Source organism: Anolis sagrei, chromosome 1, assembly GCF_037176765.1.
Source record: "Anolis sagrei isolate rAnoSag1 chromosome 1, rAnoSag1.mat, whole genome shotgun sequence".
In the NCBI taxonomy this organism is placed as follows: domain Eukaryota; kingdom Metazoa; phylum Chordata; class Lepidosauria; order Squamata; family Dactyloidae; genus Anolis; species Anolis sagrei.
In genome coordinates this window covers 216,715,372-216,737,765 of record NC_090021.1, presented here as the reverse complement: position 1 = coordinate 216,737,765, position 22,394 = coordinate 216,715,372, and the positions used below count along the sequence as shown (strand labels likewise).

Here is a 22,394-nt window from a genome sequence, read left to right as displayed (position 1 = left end):
TTGAAACATATAGTGCTGGAATCTAGGCGAGGATGTTTTTCTGAATTTAAGAGAAATGCTGGCTGGTTTTGAAATCTTGTTATTGAACTGAACCCCCCCCCCCCTTCCTCTTACAGATACTAAATCCTCCACTTTTCTTATCATTTGCTCCCATGTCCTTTCAAAATGCTATTAAACCTCAGCTGAAACATCGTGTATAGGACAGGATGAGGTTGTCATTCCACCTTTAGCATCCACTTCCATTCTTTATGCTAGCATAGAAAAGGAAAAGCTGCACAAAGCTGTGCTACCATACCAAAATCTTTCATTGGGAAATATACACTCTTTAATATTTGCTGTATTACAACTTTTAACGTAGAAATCTGATTTGTCGAGTCCTTCGTTTATGGATTATTTTTAGGAAACTGTTTGCCAAAAACAGCCTCCTAATATAAGCCATTTGGTGAAATTGCAGTAATTTTCTTGTTTGTTCAATTGACAATATTTCCTGTACTATGCAAAATTAGAATAAAAGGACTTATCGTTTGGAAGTGACCCTACTGAGCCAAACACTATGACGCATTTACCATTGTGCCTAGAATTTTTATTATAAAGTCAGCAAATTGATGTGACCCTTAAAAAGTAAAACTATCAGCTGAAGCTGAAATATTTATGTTTGCCTATTTTTTTCCCCCAGGGAATCATAGGAACACTAATTGAAACAGAAACTAGTCTGGGATTTTTTAAAAAGTTGCCTGTGTTAAGGGAATATATTTGACATGTTTTACCTGGGGTAAAAAGCAGAAAGTAAGGACCAGACCTTAGTAGAAAAGTCCTATTCAATCCCCAGGATTTTAGTCAGAATATTTTAAATTACAGATCTTAAATCATGAAGTGTTTTGTACTGTTTATATTAACAGGTACTGATAGATTTAGATTTTCACTGGTTTCTGTGTTATGCATTTCAACTGATGGTATATGTTGCATTTTGATAAGTTGTTCCCTGCCTTCATACATGGGAGAGACTGGAAAGAAATAATATTGCTACAGCTACTAAGGCATTCCCTTGTCTCTTCTCTTTGTGTCCCAGGTTCAATGTGTTTTAATTTCTGTGCTTGGACAATATCCTTTGAAAAGTCAAGTTTACACATTTGGCCATATAAAGAAATAATGGTTTAAGAAGTGATTATATCCTCCTCAAAGTTGGAGGGGCAAGGAAATGGGGGAAAGAGGTGGGGCTATAAAGCATGGGTTATTAGATGAAGAACATGGTAATACCTAAAGCAGGCCATGGGAGATAGCCATGTAAAATTGAGATGATGTTTCTGCTTCTTTTCTAATTCAGAGTTAGCCCTTATCTTTTATAGGAAAATATTTTTTGCATCCATGTATGTTAGATTCAGTCACACACTAATGCAATTATTATTGTGCATATTTTCAATGTGCATGATGCCTGAACAGCAGCTTCAGGTTTGCACTCGGAGCTCAGAACACAACCACACACCAGTAACAACAGTTATAAATACAATAATGCTGAAAGATGTATTTCTTGGCTTCACTGGTGTAATATCATGAATGTATGAACATGAAGAATCCTTTCTTTCCATGTTTATTAAAAACTAGAACTTGGCTTACAGATCTTTGTTGTGTTTTATTCCTAGGCAAGGATATTTTTCTGCATTTAAGAGAGATATCCAGGTCCAAAGAATGGATATTGAGAAAATCCATGATGGTTTTGTGTTTGTTTACATATTCTCAGCAGGATTTCTAACTGTGTGTCAGTATGAAAGTGCCACTCCACTATAAATCTAAGCTAAAATAGACATCCATTAGGCATGCAGGATGGCAGAAGTGGTACGGATATGACTGCAATTGCTGTGCAGAAGAAAGAAAACAGAAAGGGGGAAAGGAAAAGAATTACATGATTGAGGAGGGTTAATAAAATATTTGCAATGCAGATGGAAGCCCACGTAGTCTGCCAGGAAAGAAAGCCCTGTGGAGTGAAGGGTACTTCACACATTGTTAATGAGAAGTCATTAAAGCACAGAGGTCTTATATTTTGTTGTTATTATTGTGAGCCATTAAGTGATTTATGATTTATGGTGACCCAAAGGAAAACCTATCATGAGGTTTTCTTTGAGGAATCTACTGGAATGGGGTAATCCTTGTTTTCATCTGAGACTGGGGCCCTATCTACACTGCCATATAAAATCCAGATATATTTGCTTTGAACTGGATTATGTGGCAGTGTAGACTCAGGGCCCTTCCACACAGCCATATAACCCAGAATATCAAGGCAGTAAATCCACAATATCTGATTTGAATTGGATTGTCTGAGTTCAAACTGCCATATAATCCAGTTCAATGTGTATTTTATATATCTCTGTGTAAGGAGTCTTATATAATTTTGTATGGAAATATAGATGGGGCTTGAGAAAATGTGACTTTCCCAAGCTCACCCAGTGTATTTCCACAGATATTTCCTGGTTTCCCAGTGTCCCAGCCCAACATACAAACTACTATGCCGTGGTGGCTCTCAAAACCTTCTTATGCTGACATTTAGATTTTGCCAGTAGAAAACTGGGAATAATTTAGACGTTTAAATATTTATGCATTCAGTTATTAATACACGTTGGCATGGTGTTTTATAAGCTTTAAACAAATTGATATGAACAGCTGCAAAGCACTACAACTAAGAGAAATGTCATCTGCTCAGATCCAAAACCATCAATTGATTGTGACAAGCAGGTCTCTAGGGGACAGATAAATCTCAGTATTATAAAATACACACATCCCAGCACACATACACAATTTCACTGAACTTCTTTGTGTGACAATCTGCAACTGCAAACTGAATTGCTTTTGTGTAAATACTCACTATCGGCTGTCCCATGGATGATTAACAAATTTTCTTCCTTAAAGCCATGAATATTGTGCAGCACACTTGAAGCCTTTAGAAGGAAGCACACATATCATATATAACTATGACTGATTTAAACTCCACATCCCTTTGGTCCCAATAAGGATCCCTAATGCATCTTGCTCACCTGATAAGCATGTTCTTCCTTAGCTGGAATTCCTAGGTATCTTTCTGAAAAAGCTGATGCTATGTATGAGGAGGAGAAGAAAATATTATTTACTTTAAAGTACATTTGAGGAGGTGGTTAGATATATTAACCTTTATGGACCTAATCATATGTAACTAGAAGTTACGCAATCTACAATTGCTGAGACCCAACTCCAATATGGAACTGAAAGCTCTATTGACATATTAACATGGAATCAACCTCTACTTTCAATTGGACACATCGTGATCCAAAGTCAGGAACTAAGGGCCCATCTCCACTGACCATTAAATGCAGTGTTCTTTGGTTTATGCCATCACCATCTGGGACTAAAACTGATCTCAGTATTTCCTACGTAATCATCTACACAGCAAAACCACTATCTTTAATACCATTTTGAGACTGCATTAAATGTTCACTGTAGATGTCCCCTACGACTTCTGTTCACACTGGGGTTCTACATATCTTATTATATGATACATATGTGTGGTTTGTTGCAAAGCAGTTTGACTCAACAGAGTTCTGATCCTTGCAAACTATTTGTCTTCACACTTTTTGTAACCCCTCAACTATCTCACAAGAGAAAAAAACAGAGCTACTTGTATTCAGTGAACAGCTTTAATAATACAAAACACTTACCATACAATCTCATGTCTGTAATTGGTGCAATCACAGCCCCACATTTGAAAAGCCTTTCATTTGCCTTTAGGATCATTGATGCAATGTATCCTCCATAGCCCTACAAAACAACCTAATGTGAATTAAAATGTAACCATTATCGCCTTAATGAAATCGCCTTTTGTTCCACAGCATTTACATTTATTTCTGTAGCTCTCTCACATTCTGTGAACTATAAAGCAACAATTATGAAAGAATCAAGAATGCCTAGGACAACTTTGAGCTGATATATAGTGTAATAATATTCAGTGCGTACACTGAAAATAGTACATGACAGTCAACACATTTTTTTCTGTCCCTTTCCAGCAATGTGATATGTTTGGGGTATAACGCATTAATTGCACTAGCTCTGCTAAAGCTGTGAATGTTTTACATTTATCTCAGAGTTGCTCTTTTGGCTTCCTGGAGCTTTCAGCCTATTTCCAAAGTTCTTTGGAAATGATCAGCTTAGGTCTCTGGTTGAGTAAGGAAAAAAAGCAAAAGTGATAGAAGTAAACAGATTGGCAGGGGAAAAAGGTAAGTGTTGAGTCCCAATCCTATCACTGGATTTGGTCATGCCTGCCACTAACATATGACTCCTGTCATATTACGCTTGTAGGAATAAAGTCTTTAAAAGAAAAAAAACCTTCTATATATTTCTGTGGTCAAAACTAAAACCAAGACCCTGCAACATATCTCTGGCATGTAACGATCATAAGCCTCCCGATGGAAAACTCAATATTTTCTACTATTGCAGCAGCTATTTTCCATATAAATGGAAAGCAATGTGAGCAACAGCAATATGTCCAAGTAGTTTCCTTTAACTAGGTATAGTGTGACAGATATCTTCAGGGACCTCTATAAGTCCTTCAGATGACCTTAGTACTGTGCATCCAGGAAAACAGCTGGACACATCTCTATTGCTCCTCTTACTTTCCACAGATGAAGAATGGGCTTGGGGTGAATTTTGATTATTTTATGGTTGGAACAAAAATTCAGCTTCTGAAGAAGTGGGGTTGAATAGCTTATGTTGGACTCACAACATCATAACTCAATAATAATAATTGGAAATCTAGATGTTGTAGGAGACATATGGCTGCTATCAAAAATGATACTGGCTGAATATCCTTTATCCAAAATGCCTGGGACCAAAAGCATTTTGGATATCTGATTTTTAATCAGGTATCCATATTGTCCATATCTATATATGGAAATAATGAGGTTTTTGGAGATGGGAAACAAGTTTAAACACAAAATTAATTTATGATTCATATATACCTTACCTGAAGGTAATTTTATATAAAATATGTCCTATCAAAAAAACTGGTAAAATAAGCTCATTAAAAACACACTTCTCTCCAGCTTTGTGATTGTTTTCCTTTCTTCCAGTTGAATATAAGAGTCAATACACAATGCTTGCAGATTGATTCTACACTTCTAAGAAATAAAGTTCAAGGTCTAGCAACCCTAATTTAAAACTTGTATGACCAACAATAGGTTTTTCACAAAAAGGCTAAAATTTCTCTGCTCCCACCCAGAGACAGAAAAAGCTATTATTTTGTAGTAGGATAATACGTTTCCCTTCAGTTATTATTCTGGTGCAAAACAGAAACTATAATTTGCATAACGATCTTTGAACCCTCATAGAATAAACTTTTGGTGTGCTTTATCTATGTCCATGGTACAGAAATGAATACTTTTTAGCACAAAAAAAACCAGGTTTGGGGAAAATATATTTACGCTGTAATAAATAATTTATATTGAAAGTAGGTCATTACAGTTTAGCCTCTTGTTATTTTTTTTTTCAAGACAGCATTCCCATGTAAGCATCCTTGAATCTTTTCAAATGGTCACAAAAAGGTCAGAAAGCAAGCAATCAGATTAGAAAAAAAGGATGGAAGAGAATTTCATTTGGTTTACATTTTTAAGCAAACCAACTTCATTTGAACTAGCCAAACGAATACACAAAATACAATACACCAATTCTTTCAAATTCAAGCTTTTCATAGAATCAAAGAGTTGGAAGAGACCTCATGGGCCATCCAGTCCAACCCCCTGCAAAGAAGCAGGAATATTGCATTCAAATCACCCCTGACAAATGGCCATCCAGCCTCTGCTTAAAAGCTTCCAAAGAAGGAGCCTCCACCACACTCCGGGGCAGAGAGTTCCACTGCTGAACGGCTCTCACAGTCAGGAAGTTCTTCCTAATATTTTCGTATACAACTAATTCTGAGCATTGGTTCTGCACTGAAAATTGTTCACCTGAATGGATGAAACATGAGAGTCAGGTGCCATGGGCATACTGATGACACCTCACTCCAAATTTCCAGTCGAGGCTTTTAATATAAATGTGACAACAATCAGGAAACAAACAAACAAACAAACAAGCTTTTCAGGAAACTTCCATATAAAGTCCACAGGTTCATGACAACTCTCCCTTACCAGCTGCTTAAAGCAAATATCTACATGAAACCACTGCAATCCTAATTCTTGATAATGTAACCAGAAGGAAACTGATCAATGGTTTAGAAAACTGTTGGAATATTCTCATATTCCTTCTACTGTTATAAGTTACCAATGAAACAGGGGTGTTTTTGCAAATCTAGGCCTGAAATAAACTTAGATAATTAGTCTCACGCAAATATCAAATAACAATCAACCTTGCAAGCGACTTTCTTAGGAGCTGGATATTAACACAAACACACACACTGAAGTCTTTTTGGCTATGGCATTCCATAGATATTCATGTTGTTGACTCACTGAGTCACAAACTTGGAATATTATTATACAATTGGACTGAAACAATGGTAAAGTACCGGAAATGAAATGTCGATTACATTGGGTTATTTTTGAAGATGTGTTAGATTTTTTTGCTCTAGAATACGTATTTATGAAAGGATTTCAACCAAACCTGTTATTCAGGCTCAGGCTGACATCTGGAACATTTCCTGCAACAAGTTTGGGACAAGTGACAAAATTTGGTTCTCTTCAGGAAAATCACTGGTTTTGGTGCATTTTACATGGAATTTGGCATGAAACAATTTTGTATGCTACAAATCATAAATGAAATGATCCAAATCAACCTGGAAAACATTGGGTAAATTTCCTAGTGTACACACACACACATACACACACCTGCTGTGAATAGGAGCACATTGCAACATATTATTAAATATGGAGTTTTACCTTTCCAAATATGCTCAGCCTGTTAGAGTCAATGAATGGCTGTTTCAGCAAGTACCTGAAATAGGGACAGTAAAATATTATGAAAAGCCATGTTTCTTGTGTGAAGGATATCATACTGTGATATCTACAACACAGAGTGTTAAATAAATATTATATCATTCTACTCTAGACTTGCAAATGCCTTCTTGAACCCAATAATAGTGCCTGCAAGATGCTTACAATATTCAAAATTATGATTTATCGTACACAAAAAAGTAAGCAACAATGCTTCTGGATGGATTAAACATAAAGCTAAATCTTTACAGAAATGTTTTGTTTTGTCGTGTCAGGAGCGACCTGAGAAACTGCAAGTCGCTCCTATTGTGAGAGAATTGGCCGTCTGTAAGGACGTTGCCCAGGGGACGCCTGGATGATTTGATGTTTTTATTATCCTTGTGGGAGGCTTCTCTCATGTCCCCACATGAGGAGCTGGAGCTGATAGAGGGAGCTCATCCACCTCTCCCCGGATTCAAACTTGCGACCTATCGGTCTTCAGTCCTGCCGGCACAGGGGTTTAACCCACTGCGCCACCGGGGGCCCATACAGAAATGTTGAGATGTTATGAGCCCAAGGCACAACTGTTACTGTTTCAAAATGAGACCAAGAAAGAAAAATGGTTTGACGATAATCTTTTTTATAGATTACAACAACACAGTATTAAATATTAATTTTCCCTGAGAAAAATTCACCGCTTTGACAAATTTAAACACTTTTCAGTGTTCTTTAAAAAAAAAGATTGTAGCCACTACATCAGTGCTCCTCAACCTGTGGGTCCCCAGGTGTTTTGGCCTACAACTCCCAGAAATCCCAGTCAGTTTACCAGCTGTTAGGATTTCTGGGAGTTGAAGGCCAAAACATCTGGGGACCCACAGGTTTAATCAGACCTCAAGTTACATGTAGAATCTCCTTGAGATTCTCTAATCATGAATAGAAAAAAGCTGCATAATGACAGAGGGTCCATCCAGACAGGACCTTTAGTGTGGTAACTCCTGCAGTAAAGAAGGGGCTGTCCAGTCAACATTCTGGACAGTCCCAAATCAATTTGCCACAAACCAGGAAAACCCTGATTTGTGGAGAATTAATTAAATAGTGGATTTATTCTGCGGCTTCCTGGAAGGCGCAGGATAAATCCACTACCACCATACCACATATAATATGACAATACTTTTCCCTTTTTAAATGGATCCTTGTCTTAATCATGATCATTCTTTGGATTTGTGTACATGTTTAAATAAAATAGATGAAATAATGGTCCAAATTAAACAATACATTCTTTCAGGTGACGAGCCTCTTATGGCTCTGTTTTGTTGCAGTGTTTTATGATACTGAGGCAGCATTTTATGCCATGGCGCGGGGCTGAATTGTATTCTTGACAGTTGGATATAAAGTAGTTTGTTAGATTTAGATATTCAAACATAGCATAGAAAAATCAAAGATATATTGGAATATTCAGACTAGGTCTAAAATCTGGTTTATCAGACGTTGATTTTTGCTTTCTATGAAACCCTGAATGTATTGTAGCAATCCAGAAAAAATAAACACAATCTATTTTTAATCTGTTATATTAAACTAAGAATTATTTTTACACAGAAATAAATAGAAGAAATGTTTGCACATACGTACTCTACCGCTGCTATCTGGTCCTTCACTTCCACTGATCCTATGGAACGGTGGACTTCTTGCAGAATCTTTAGACCTTGAAATCCACTCCCTCTTCCATCAAACTGAGCTACGATGACATTATCAGAGTTGACAAGCACAGAATCCCAGTCAATGTGAAACTTATCTGTAACCAACTGGTTGCCTGGAGCTTCATCACTGTAAATACCAACAGACCAGACACAAACGGAGGCTATTGACAATGTGATGAACTTTGCAGTTCTTCAATATTTTATTTAACCTGGATGGCAGAGTTCATCATGCAATCCAGTTGGATAATTGTCAGATTTATCCATAACAGCACATTAACCACTGCTGTTATCATTCATGGATGAAGTGAACAGAAATAACTGTCTAACAATAAACTAATGAGAGTAACATATTGTTTTACTAGTTTCATTGACAAAAGTTTAGGAACAGAGAAAGCTTCTGCCTCTGCCTTTTTTTTTCAAAGCAGCAGTTATTTCAGTGACATGAAGCATAAAAAAAGGAAAGGAGGGGGAGGAAAAGAAGAAATGTTGCAATACTACAAAGAAATAGTTTTATATCCACAGAGGTTCATGCTCAAATACAAACCAGTTAGTATTATAGGAAACAGTCATTTCAATTTATAGAATTCTATGATGTGAGGTGATTCCCCAATGCCTTCCTGCAACTACTGTATATACTCATGTATAAGTTGGTTTCATGTATAAGTTGAGAGAATCCAATCAAATCAAATCAAAATATTTATTTCGGTCATTGACCAGCACAGGAAATAGTGCCACATTTCCAGACAAACCTGGCATGTTTGGTACATTAAAAATATAAATATAACTACTAAAAACACAATATGGGTGAGGGAGCAGAAGGGGGAACAGGGTAAAAACATACAATGCCCAGATCCATCACCAAATTGTAGATTCAGGGAAGAAGATTACTGGACATACAGTTGACTTTTGGAACTAGTCATTCCCTGGCGGATTTTGTATGCTGCTGCACAGAACTTTGCAACACTGTAGGTTGTAGCTGAATTAGTATCTGCAAGTAGAACGGGCACTGAAGGAGCACATGTTCTATTGTTTCTACATGACCCGAGTCACAGGGGTAGAGCCTCTCTGGGAAAGGGATCTTCCAGTAGTGGCCTTCGAGTACAGTTGATGGGAGAGCGTGGCATCGGGCCAGGGTGAAAGCCCTTCGATGAATAGGAACCTCTAAGTATGTTAAATATGCCATAGGGGAGGCAAGGTATCTGCTGTCTTCACTGATAAGGAAGCTTGGAGCCAAGGCCAGATCTAGTTGGCGCTCTGTGTCTGATACATTGTTTAATAAGTGCTTTGGCTTGATTGTAATCCATAGCTAATAGTAGACCTGGAGAAAATCCCAACGAGGAGATTTTGGATGCTACCGCCTGCTTCCATGTGGATTGGAAGTCATTCTCCATGGTTAGTGGGGCAAGGCCAAGGGGTGCACAGGACAGTCTGAGCCAGAGGTTAAGTATGGCCACCCACACCCTGGCCTCCCTCTCATAAAGCCCGTCTCTAGTCGCAGGGTGGCATTAGAAACGCATTTAGGTACCTGCAAGGGCGATCTCAGAAACTTGGACTGAACTACCTCTAATGGGGTAAAACTGGGGAAGGGGCCCAGCTGAGCCCCATACAAGAGTTGGGATAATGACTTGGCTTCAAACAGCTTCAGCGCTGCTGGTGTGAAGTGGCCCCCTCTTGTCCTAAGATATTTAAGAATGGCAATTGAGCTCCCCTGCGCGGTGTTGGATACTTGATCCCCATGAGCTCTTCTGCTACCATTAGATTGGAAAACTACACCTAGATATTTGAAGGATGTAACTTGTTCAATTTTATGACCATCTATGCTCCAAGAGTAAGTCCTGGGCCTATTAGCGAAAGCCATGATTTTAGTTTTATTGTAATTGAGTTGGAGCTGATCTGTGTTGCAATGTTGTATTAATGCTCTCAAAGCTCTTTTGAGCCCAATGGGTGTTCTAGAGAGTACAGTTGAGAGAAGGTTTGGGGGGATTTTGATAGTAACTGTGAATAGATTGAGAGTTGTTCCACTGGGAAGAGGAAGTGCCAGTATTGTCTCAGAGGCCCAGCTACCCCGGTCTTTGCTGCTGCCATCTTGTTGCTCAAGCATTCAAAGAGGTCAGAAGTGGCAGCGGAGTGGAGACAGAAGAAGGAGTTAGTGCTTGTTTTAGCATCTCCTGGAACAGTCCACACTCTTTTTTTTTAAGCAGCAGCTATTTCAGTGACTTGCAGCATAAAAGAGGAAAGGAGGGGGAGATTATTCCTTTTTTTTTTTTATAAAAAAAGTACTTATATTAATCCACAGATAAGTCAACCCAGGTTTCTTACTTGATTTTCTAACTTTATAGACTGATACATGTGTATATACAGTATGTGTGTAAGTATGTGTATTATGGTGATCCCATTAATTTCATAGCGGTTTTTAAGGCAAGTATTCAAAGGTGGGTTCCTTGACCTGAAATATAGCCTACACTACCTGGTGTCTTCCATGCAAGTACTAACCAGGGTATAGAAACTACTTACTGTGCAAAATCATACAGGACTTGGTGTCTTTGGGGTATCTAGGCACCTGCAACTATACTGCTGCTGTAATTCTCAACTTTTTGGTTAAAACTGTCGAAGGAACCTCAGTAGTCACCAACTTCCAGAGCTGGTAGCATGCTCCAAGTGGGTTGGAGTAGGTTTAATTTCCATTATTTGATACTTGGAGACTGAACACTCCCAGGGTAGGGGATTTCAGGTTTAAAGGGGCTTAAAATTATATCACGATTGTAATGCCCTCACTCCTCCCTTATCTGTCTCCTTTCAGAAACTAAGTCTGTTACTAATGAGTGAAGGAAAAAACCTCTGAAAAATTCAGAAAGAATGAAAATTTAATGTTTTGGGACACAATATCAATTTCAGAGTGTGTAATATACAGAAGTAACTAATTTCCTTTGTGAGTGGAGAAGAAGAAATTATTTGAGATGGTAAATATTTAACTTCCACTATGCTATTTCCTTTCAACATTGCTGATAATGGTATTTTTAAAAATAACAACAGGATGCCATTTATTAAGAATGATTTCCTTCAGCCATAAATATTAAATAGGAGAGGAAACTGCAAAAACATATCTCAGTGAAAGCTATATGCCACTAGAACTGAAATAAATACAAAATTGCTTGCATAATGTATTGAAATTAAATTAGTCTATATCCATGAGAACATGATTAGCACTCCTGACAGACAGATGATAAACAAAGGAAGCTTGTATTTAAGACACATAAAGGGATGCAATAAAATATGCAACATTTTCTTCAATCATTATTTCTGGGATATTTTAAACTGCTGAACTTAGAATAGAGCATCTGTCAGTGTTGCTTTATCAATGCACAGCAAGACAAGTGCCTGACCTTCTAAGGTATTACAGTGGATGACAGTCAGATCTGATAAATTACAATAGTTAAACCACAATCATTTTTTTTTGTTATTATCATGACATGGATTCTGTGATTGGGGAAATATGAGGTAACAAAAACAAATCAATGAATAATTAAATGGATACCCTGCTTTTCTCAAAGTCCAAACTATCAAATACAGTGAGTGGCATTTTTAAGTCCCTTTTTCATAAGTTAGTCTGCTGTCAAAATAAATAGCTCAATACTGTTTTCCCTTAGCAGGATAATATCACCTGTGAAGGAATTCCCCAGCTTAGGAGCAGTCAGTAAGGTATTCCTACCTTGTGTCCCCACCACACATATCTCAGAAAAGTAGCAGGACCAAGAACAGTGTCTAATCAGAGCCAAGGAAAACTTAATACAGAGACTAGCATAGACCCAAATTACACAAGGCCTCAAAGGTTATGACCAGCACTTTGAATTGTTCCTCCAACCATTAGCCAGTGGGGAAAGAGAGTCATATGATCTCTTGCCACCAGTCAATATTCTGACTGAACCAACTTCTTGTCACGGATGTCCTCTTTTTTTTTTTGCATTTTTTTTTGTTCACTGAATTGCAGAAGTCTTAATTATGTTTCAGTTCCATAATTCCTTTGGATGCTTGTTTTTGAACTGTTTAACTATAGGATTTTATCTAACAGTAGGACACTTAAACTTAGCATTCAATAATTTTTTTTCATGTCAGGAGTGACTTGAGAAACTGCAAATCGTTTCTGGTGTGAGATAATTGGCTGTCTGCAAGTACATAGCCCTGGGAATACCCAGATGGTTTGATGTTTTACCATCCTTGTGGGAGGCTTCTCTCATGTCCCCGCATGAAGAGCTATAGCTGATAGAAGGAGCTCCCCCATGCTCTCCTTGGATTTGAACCTCTGACCTGTTGGTCTTCAGTCCTGCCGGCAGAAGGGTTTAACCCATTGTGTCACTGGGGGCACCATAATAAATGAGGCTAACATAGTGAATACTAAAAACTTCGAGTGAGGATATAAATTCAGGTTACAATTGATATTCAGACAAAATATATGGTGAATTTTTGATCTACAGTCTATTTATATGTATAGTCATCATTTGGTAGTATCACTATTTAACATCACAGACAGAACTTTAATTTTAGTTGATGCCATCTCAAATACATCTGGTGAAAATACATTTAAAAATACACTTGTTCACTGGAAATTTGTCAAATGTTCAATAATGAAGGGAGGACTAAATGCCTTCCTCCCTCACACTGGATAGCAGAGTAGTGTGGAAGGAGGATACTTTGATGTTGAGGAGAGGCCATGACAGTTGTGCCGTGATACAAAGCTCCAAGATAGGGAGATTGCTAGGTGAAGCTAAGGCTATTTAGGCCACTGTTGTCCCCACCATCTTCCACTTTTAGATTTCTTTTAGGCCACTCTCTCGCCTTAGATACAATCTAAGCATGTTGATCACTTATGATCAGGGTAGGATATTCTCCCCTTTGTTCCATGGGATTTTTACCTACCCTACACTATAGATAAGGACTTGGCTATTGACCTGGGGTGATGCCTTAATTAGGTGGTCATATGCTGAGTAGTGAAAGAGAAACTGAAGTTCTGATGAGTACTTATGGCACCCATTTGGTGAAGGAAAGGGTTCTGAAACTGTCTCTATAGGTTGTGAGGCATGGGAAAAGGAGGCTATTTGTGGGGATGGCCTCAGAAGTCCACATTAGAGGTTATATGATCTTCAGGATGGGTAGATCTTCAGTAGTTATCCCTGGGGCTAAGGTGTTTCTCACCCAGGATGAACAGAGCAGCAGGTCCATGTAAGACCAACTGTTCTTGCTGGTCCTTCACTAGATCTCTCCCCTTTTTGTAGATCTCAAAAAAAATCTAAGTAAGAATAAGTTTAAATAAAGCAGCTCATATTTTCACGCAATACATGTGTGTGGGCTCATCATTTCACAGGTTAGGTAGCAACACATTCATGAATCAGTTCTTAGCTGAATGCATACAGGCATGTAACAAATATGCTGTGTTCCAGGAAATGAAATGATAGCAAAAATAAATTCTTCCCAACAGATGGTCTGTGTTGTAGATCTTTTCATTCCAACACAGAGAAAGGGAAATGTGACTAAAGCCACCTGTTTCCAGTTTGTAAAATCTACTGTTCCTTGAGCACTGCTTCATTGAGTTTTTTAGCCAAAGTTATTTCCCTTAATCCTTAGTTTTTGTTGTTTCTCTGTTAGCAATACCTTGTTTCAGTTTAGTTCTGTTTCTCTTCAGTGGCCTACAAAATTGACACCTACAAAGTCTCTGCCTGCAAATACTAATCATATATGTCATCTAAACTTGCAGGATTTATTATGATTCAGAAACTCAACAACAGCTGATGTGCCTTTAAAACAGACAGAAGATACCAATTATAGACCAAAATGATGGACCTCAGCAGGAATTTAAATGCTTCCTACACCGGAGTTCCACATGCCCCAAGACTGGTGGGGAGAGAGATGGCATTGGCAGCCATTCACTTGCCTGTTCCCTTTTCAGAAAAATATTTTCATTTGGTATCTAGAGTCATGGGGCTCCACCATCATCTATGCATATAGTTTTAAAGGAAATATATAACTATTTGCTACAACTAACATTCAGCTCTGTCAGTTCTCAAATCAATTTCTTCACCTTCATCCTCATCAAGATTGCAATGAAATTGTCTACTGAAAACTAGATTGTTGCATATGAGATACTATATGACTCAACTGATGGAACCAATGAAACAAATACAGTCTTACAAAACTTTAAAGAACAAGCTGCCAGGTTCAACCCACAATTTTAAGGGCATGTTTATGCTTCTTCTTCTTCTTCTTCTTCTTCTTCTTCTTCTTCTTCTTCTTCTTCTTCTTCTTCTTCTTCTTTTTTGCTTTCTCTTAATACAGCCATATGTCCAAGCAACTCTAATCCCTTCTGCAAGCAAACTGACAATATTAAGCTAGAAGAGAGACTGACTATATTGAACTAGAAATCATATAGTGAGCTCTACCATGTTGTTAATAAAAGAAAACTCTACCATGTTGTTAATAAAAGAAAACTTTTGATAATCATCTGGATAATTTTCTTGTAAGATTTAGGAAAGATATGTGTATGTGTGTCTTGTTTCTTACATTAATCTTAACCAATTCAATGGAAAACAGTTTACACAAAGAATTCCAAATCCTTCCACGGTTTCACGTACTGGAAGAGTACATGCTCTATTGCTAGTACCCTGCCATTCTAGTCTAAAACGATTACTCGGGAAAACAGAGACATTATGAAGGTGTATCAACTATGACTTATGAGTAAAGAAATAAACAGTTGTGCTTCTATTTGTATATCTAGTTACTTTTTTTATCACATAAATTAAACACTAGGAAATTCCAAAGTCTACATTTTAAAAATAATATATAAAATAATAAATGTTTTAGTTGTACTAATATTAATTAGTATATTGCCTGAAGAAAACTTCAGAAGAAAATCAATGTTAAACTGCTCATCACTGGTGTCCTATACCCCCATATAATTCTAGATCGTAGAATAGAGGATGCAATGGGAGGGGAAGTATCTATTGTAAGCTGTTTTGTGTAACATGTCATTGTCTTTTGTTTTACCATTATATCACACACATTGCGTATTGATCAAAACTAAGAATGCAATTTCAGGAAACAAAAGAGGCATAAATCAATAAATGCAGGCCCGTTATAGCTAAAGTCAAACTGCAGTTGGATAGCCTTCCTTTCTAAAGAACTGGCTGCTGTTTATGTAGTATATGTCAATATTATGCTCATACTGCTCCAGACAATTAAAATTTGCTAGTGTTATTTTTTCATAAGAGAAAGGGGGCATCTTGTGTATATAGTTTAGTAGCTATTAATGCTACTGAAGAAGCAGAAGTAGATCAGTTCTATGAAGATCTGCAGGACCTACTGGATAATACACCAAAAAGAGACATTATTTTCATTACAGGAGACTGGAATGCCAAGGTGGGAAGTCAAATGACAACAGGGATCACAGGCAAGCATGGTCTGGGAGAACAAAATGAAGCGGGATGCAGGCTGATAGAATTTTGCCAGGAAAACTCGTTGTGTATAACGAATACTCTCTTCCAACAACCTAAAAGACGGCTTTACACATGGACCTCACCAGACGGTCAACACCGAAACCAGATTGACTACATCCTTTGCAGCCGAAGGTGGCGGACATCCATCCATTCGGTGAAAACAAGACCTGGGGCTGACTGTAGCTCAGATCACGAACTTCTTATTGCCCAATTTAGAATAAAACTAAAGAGATCAGGGAAAATACACAGACCAGTTAGATATGATCTCACTAACATTCCTAGTGAATATACAGTGGAAGTGAAGAACAGATTTGAAGGACTAGATTTAGTAAACAGAGTCCCAGAAGAACTATGGACAGAAGTCCGAGACATTGTTCAGGAGGCAGCAACAAAGTACGTCCCAAAGAAAAAGAAAACCAAGAAGGCAAAATGGTTGTCTGCTGACACACTGGAAGTAGCCCAAGAAAGGAGGAAAGCAAAAGGAAACAGGGATGATAAGGGGAGATATGCCCAGTTAAATGCGCAATTCCAGAGGTTAGCCAGAAGAGATAAGGAACTATTTTTAAATAAGCAACGCATGGAAGTGGAAGAAGACAACAGAATAGGAAGGACAAGAGACCTCTTCCAGAAAATTAGAAACATTGGAGGTAAATTTCAGGCAAAAATTGGTATGATAAGAAACAAAGATGGCAGGGACCTAACAGAAGCTGAAGAGATCAAGAGAAGGTGGCGAGACTATACAGAAGATCTGTATAGGAAGGATAATAATATTGAGGATAGTTTTGACGGTGTGGTGAATGAATTAGAACCAGACATCCTGAGGAGTGAGGTTGAATGGGCCTTAAGAAGCATTGCTAACAATGAATTAGCATGAATTGAATTAGAACCAGACATCCTGAGGAGTGAGGTTGAATGGGCCTTAAGAAGCATTGCTAACAACAAGGAGACGACGGGATCCCAGCTGAACTGTTTAAAATCTTAAAAGATGATGCTGTCAAGGTGATGCATGCCATTTGCCAGCAAATATGGAAAACACAAGAATGGCCATCAGACTGGAAAAAATCATCTTATATCCCCATACCAAAAAAGGGAAATGCGAAAGACTGCTCCAACTTCCGTACAGTGGCCCTTATTTCTCATGCCAGTAAGGTAATGCTCAAGATTCTGCAAGGAAGACTCCAGCAATACATGGAGCGAGAGTTGCCAGATGTTCAAGCTGGGTTTAGAAAAGGCAGAGGAACCAGAGACCAGATTGCCAATATCCGCTGGATAATGGAGAAAGGCAGGGAGTTTCAGAAAAACGTCTACTTCTGCTTCATTGACTATTCTAAAGCCTTTGACTGTGTGGATCATAATAAATTGTGGCAAGTTCTTAGTGGGATGGGCATCCCAAGCCACCTTGTCTCTCTCCTGAGGAATCTGTACAAGGACCAAGTAGCAACAGTCAGAACTGACCACGGAACAACAGACTGGTTCAAGATTGGAAAAGGCGTACGGCAAGGCTGCATCCTCTCACCCAACCTTTTTAACTTGTATGCAGAACACATCATGCGATGTGCGGGGCTGGATGAATGCAAAGCTGGGGTAAAAATTGCTGGAAGAAACATTAACAACCTCAGATATGCAGATGACACCACTCTGATGGCCGAAAGCAAGGAGGAGCTGAGGAGCCTTCTAATCAAGGCGAAAGAAGAAAGCGCAAAAGCCGGGTTGCAGCTAAACGTCAAAAAAACCAAGATTATGGCAACAAGAATGATTGACAACTGGAAAATAGAGGGAGAAACCGTGGAGGCCGTGACAGACTTTGTATTTCTAGGTGCAAAGATTACTGCAGATGCAGACTGTAGCCAGGAAATCAGAAGACGTTTACTTCTTGGGAGGAGAGCAATGTCCAATCTTGATAAAATAGTAAAGAGTAGAGACATCAGACTGGCAACAAAGATCCGCCTAGTCAAAGCCATGGTATTCCCTGTAGTCACCTACGGATGTGAGAGCTGGACCTTAGGGAAGGCTGAGCGAAGGAAGATCGATGCTTTTGAGCTGTGGTGTTGGAGGAAAGTTCTGAGAGTGCCTTGGACTGCGAGAAGATCCAACCAGTCCATCCTCCAGGAAATAAAGCCCGACTGCTCACTGGAGGGAAAGACACTAGAGACAAAGTTGAAGTACTTTGGCCACATCATGAGGAGACAGGAAAGCCTAGAGAAGACAATTATGCTGGGGAAAGTGGAAGGCAAAAGGAAGAGGGGCCGACCAAGGGCAAGATGGATGGATGGCATCCTTGAAGTGACCGGACTGACCTTGAGGGAGCTGGGGGTGGTAACGGCCGACAGGGAGCTCTGGCGTGGGCTGGTCCATGAGGTCACGAAGAGTCGGAGACGACTGAACGAATGAACAACAACAAGCTATTAATGATAAAATTGTGCCAGAGGTGAATGATTTGTCTTCTGAAGGAAAGAACGACTATATGGTTAAGAAAAAAGAAAAGCATTTATGGATGATTTTATTTGATGATATGCTTTCCAATGTACCTTTGAATATTGGTTTAGCTACTGATTAAGCCTGCCTAGCCCTAATTTTCTGGTTGGATCTCCAGCACTTTATTCCCAGCCCTGGCCCTACAGTTTGCGTTTGCACAAGCCCTTGTCCTGACCTATTAGTCTCAAATCTGCACATGTCCACTTCTCTTGGCTACTGGTTGTTTGATGTTTGGTTCATATTTTATGATATCTTACATTTTATTGGTTTTATTGTTTTAATATATTTTATTGTTATATGTTTTTAATTGTGTTACTTTGTAACCTTTGTTTTTATTGTGCTTGGTCCCCATGTAAGAATAAAGTTGTTATGCCTATGCCTATGCCTATTATTATTATTATTATTATTATTATTATTATTATTATTATTAACGTGTACTGATTCGGTTTGCACTGTATAAACGGATTATCTGTACATTTTCAAATAGGATTACATAATGAATGTTAGGTTGCATTATCTACAGATTTCAAAGCAAGGAGGTTACTTGTGTTTGAGTGGAAAAATAAAGAATGGCTATCACTGCTCACATTTATTACACAAATTAAATGCTATAGTCTTTGCTCTACTTAATCACTTCCTGTATGCTACCAGGGAATGTCTATTCCAACTCTCAAAATGAATAAAATCAAGGCTCCAAAAGTTAAACTTTGATCCTAATTATATAGAAAAGAGATAATAATCACTCTTTCAGGCAATTATGGTACATTTTTCTGATCTATAGACTACAGTAGATATAATGTAGTTAACAGAAGCTGACTGCGAAGCATATTAAAATGGAGTTAATATGGAATTAGAAGTTTTACAATATACTTAGCATTTTTAGTTTTTGCATAGATTTAAATTGGAAGGAGTAACAACAGATCATGAGAACAAGCATTGGTCTACAAGGTAATACACACTGCTGTAAGGGAACTACCGTAACATATGTATACACGTCCCCTGCAATTTTCAAACTGCTTTCAAAGAAGTAGTCTCCTGAATCAGTAAACCTAGAATACAGGAATGAAACTCTGAAATTTATCAGGGAGTGTGGATAGCTGGGCAGACAGAACTATATGCTTCCATTAATCAAGCTACAGTAAACGGGGATCTGGTTTAAAAACAAGAACTTAAAGGCTTTTGGTGGAAGTGAACTTATCGAGCAGCAGCTGAAGCTGTGCCATCTTTCTACTATAGCAAATCAAGTCTTGTATCAATCAACATTTTTAAACAATCAAGCAAAATCAGTACAACACTGGCATGCTTCACATTATATGTATAGTTAAATAAACGGAATTCTGAATTAATGAACACTATTGAGACAGAACTATTTTGAGTTTTGAATGTTCTGATATCTAAAAAAGTAAGTATGTGTGCAAATCTGATTTCTAATAAAGAATTAAGTATCTTGGAATATTGCCAAAAGTGAAATTTGTCATTTCCAAGTATAGAACAAGACATCAATGAATTTTGTATTTAGAACTACATTTGACTTTTGACATACTGTTTTAATGGGGGTATGCGGTTCTTTGTCTTTATTATGTCATCAAACATGTATAGTTAAGATTATTTATTTAATTATTGTGTTAAATGCCTACACTATGCATTATTTTAGTTGCATACATTTTAGCTGAAGGAAAAATGTGGGACATAAATTGAATAAATAAGCAAATAAAAACATCAGATGACAGAACTACTTCTAAGGGTTACGACAAGGGCAATTTGTTATATTGTTGTTAGTAGTAGTTCAAACACATGATGCATGTTAATAGAACTCTGCATCAATTGCAGAACTACTATTGTTCATCACATAATAGTCACACTTTCCCCCCTTTTTTATAAAAAATATTTTGCTTTAAAAAAAAATAAAAGTCTTACCTCCGAAAGTGGAGGAAGGAGAGGGATGATCTAGCCTCAAACCAACAGCTCAGTTTCTGTTAGTCTGCTCTTTGTGGGGCCATTTGGGGCTGATTTTCCCTTCCTTCCTTCATTTTCTGAAAGCAAGGCAGTTAAAAAGATGTAGGTCTTGGGAAATGAATTCCCTTTTTCTTCCTTCTTCCAAGGCAAGGCAATTTACAAAATCTAAAATGGAGTTCTTTGGAGAAAGGAGGAAAGAAGAAAGATCTGAGTTCTAGAAACATCCATTTCATGTTTTTAAACTTCCTTGCCTCTAAGGAAAGAGAAATGAGAGAAGAATGGTGCTTCAGAGACCTCCATTTTGTAGTTTTTAAACAGCCTTGCCTTCAGATAAGGGAGGGAGGGAGAATCAACCTCAAATAGGAATGCAACTATTATGTGAGGAAAACAAAAATATAATTTTTGGCCCCGAAAATGGGAATGCTACTATTATACAGTGTGACTATTATGTGATGAAATACTGTATTTTGCTCAGTTTTGGAAAACTGGCAGTATAAAAAGCTACTGTATGAGCACTATCAGACAGTGTGATGTCCTTCCTGAAATGAGTGTCCTGCCTTTTAGAAGCAGTATTTCTGGTGATAAAAGGACAGAAGTTATTACTTTGACACAGATTTGAGTGCCCCCCCCCTTTTTTTGTAAGTGTGCCTTTATAGGTTTTTTCCCTAGAGACTGTTCTCTGAGAATTCAATGGAATTAACAGTTCATTCTGGATACAAAAACTATGTTGACCTTAGAAGTAGTTCTGTATTCTTATGCACTACTTTGGCTTATCTTTAATTATAAGAAGGGACTAATTTGGCAGTTTCAGGGTAGAGCTTCTAGCAAATTGGATAGAGGATTACCACCCTCTGCTCTCCTGAAAGATCCAAGACAAATTAAATCAGTCCCAGAAGGCTTCTCCTGACAGATTCTCAGTATTGACTTTTCATTATATTGTGAAGAGATTTCTAAAAATAACCTGCTAATACCAACAGTGGAAATGAATCACGCTGAAAAGGTAAGAGGTTATACAGAAGGAAGGTTTACTAATAGATAAACATATAAAGGCCAATATGTGGCTTTCCCACACTTCTATCTTTGTCGGTAGATACAAAGAAATCACTTTAGAAAAGTAGCGTTTTCTTTTTCATAATATTGGGTTAGCTATCTGGAATGAGAGGTTTGCATCCACCAAATTAACTAGCAATATATTTTTAGATTCTTATGCTTACTGATGCACACAGTTAAACACTTCATTCTGTTTTTAGTACCTAGTTCCTATTACTAAATTCTTCAGATTGGCAAAAGGAACTCTATAGCAGTAGACATTTTATGTCAGCATGAAACAAGCATGGAATCATAGAGTCACAACGTCAAAAGAGACCATATGGGCCATCCCGTCCAACCCCCTGCCATGCGGGAAAAGCACAATCAAAGCACCCCTGACAGATGGCCGTCTAGACTCTGTGGCCATCTACACTCAAAGACCATCTAGACTCAAAGAAGGAGCTTCCACTACACTTTGAGGCTAAGAGTTCCACTTTTGAATAGCTCTTATGGTCAGGAAGTTTTCTGTAATTTGAACTCATTATTCCAAGTCCTAGTTTCCAGAGCCACAGAAAACAAGCCTGCTCCCGCTTTCTCATGACATCCTTTCAGATATTTAAACATGGTGATTACATCTCCTCTCAGCCTTCTAATCTGCAGGTGAAACATACCCAAATCTTTCAGCTGCTCCTCATAGGCCATGGTTTCCAGACCTTTGATCGTTTTAGTTGCCATCCTCTGGACACATTCCAGCTTGTCAATATCTCTCTTGAATTGTTGTACCCAGAATTGGACACATTATTCCAAATGAGGCCTGACTTAAGCAGAATAGA

The 22,394-nt window shown here is 38.0% G+C and overlaps 1 protein-coding gene across 2 annotated transcripts in view; it reads right to left on the bottom strand.

Annotated features, from left to right (window-relative positions):
- Nucleotides 1–22,394, bottom strand: part of DPP10 (dipeptidyl peptidase like 10) — a 685,879-nt gene that overhangs the window by 5,757 nt on the left and 657,728 nt on the right. For both annotated transcript variants that reach the window (XM_060775698.2, XM_067473093.1), the window contains exons 20-24: nucleotides 8,550–8,744; nucleotides 6,888–6,942; nucleotides 3,684–3,783; nucleotides 3,027–3,085; nucleotides 2,858–2,930 (exon numbers count right to left, since the gene is read on the bottom strand). In XM_060775698.2, coding sequence (XP_060631681.2) covers nucleotides 2,858–2,930; nucleotides 3,027–3,085; nucleotides 3,684–3,783; nucleotides 6,888–6,942; nucleotides 8,550–8,744 — 482 coding nt within the window. The remainder of the gene's footprint in view (nucleotides 1–2,857; nucleotides 2,931–3,026; nucleotides 3,086–3,683; nucleotides 3,784–6,887; nucleotides 6,943–8,549; nucleotides 8,745–22,394) is intronic.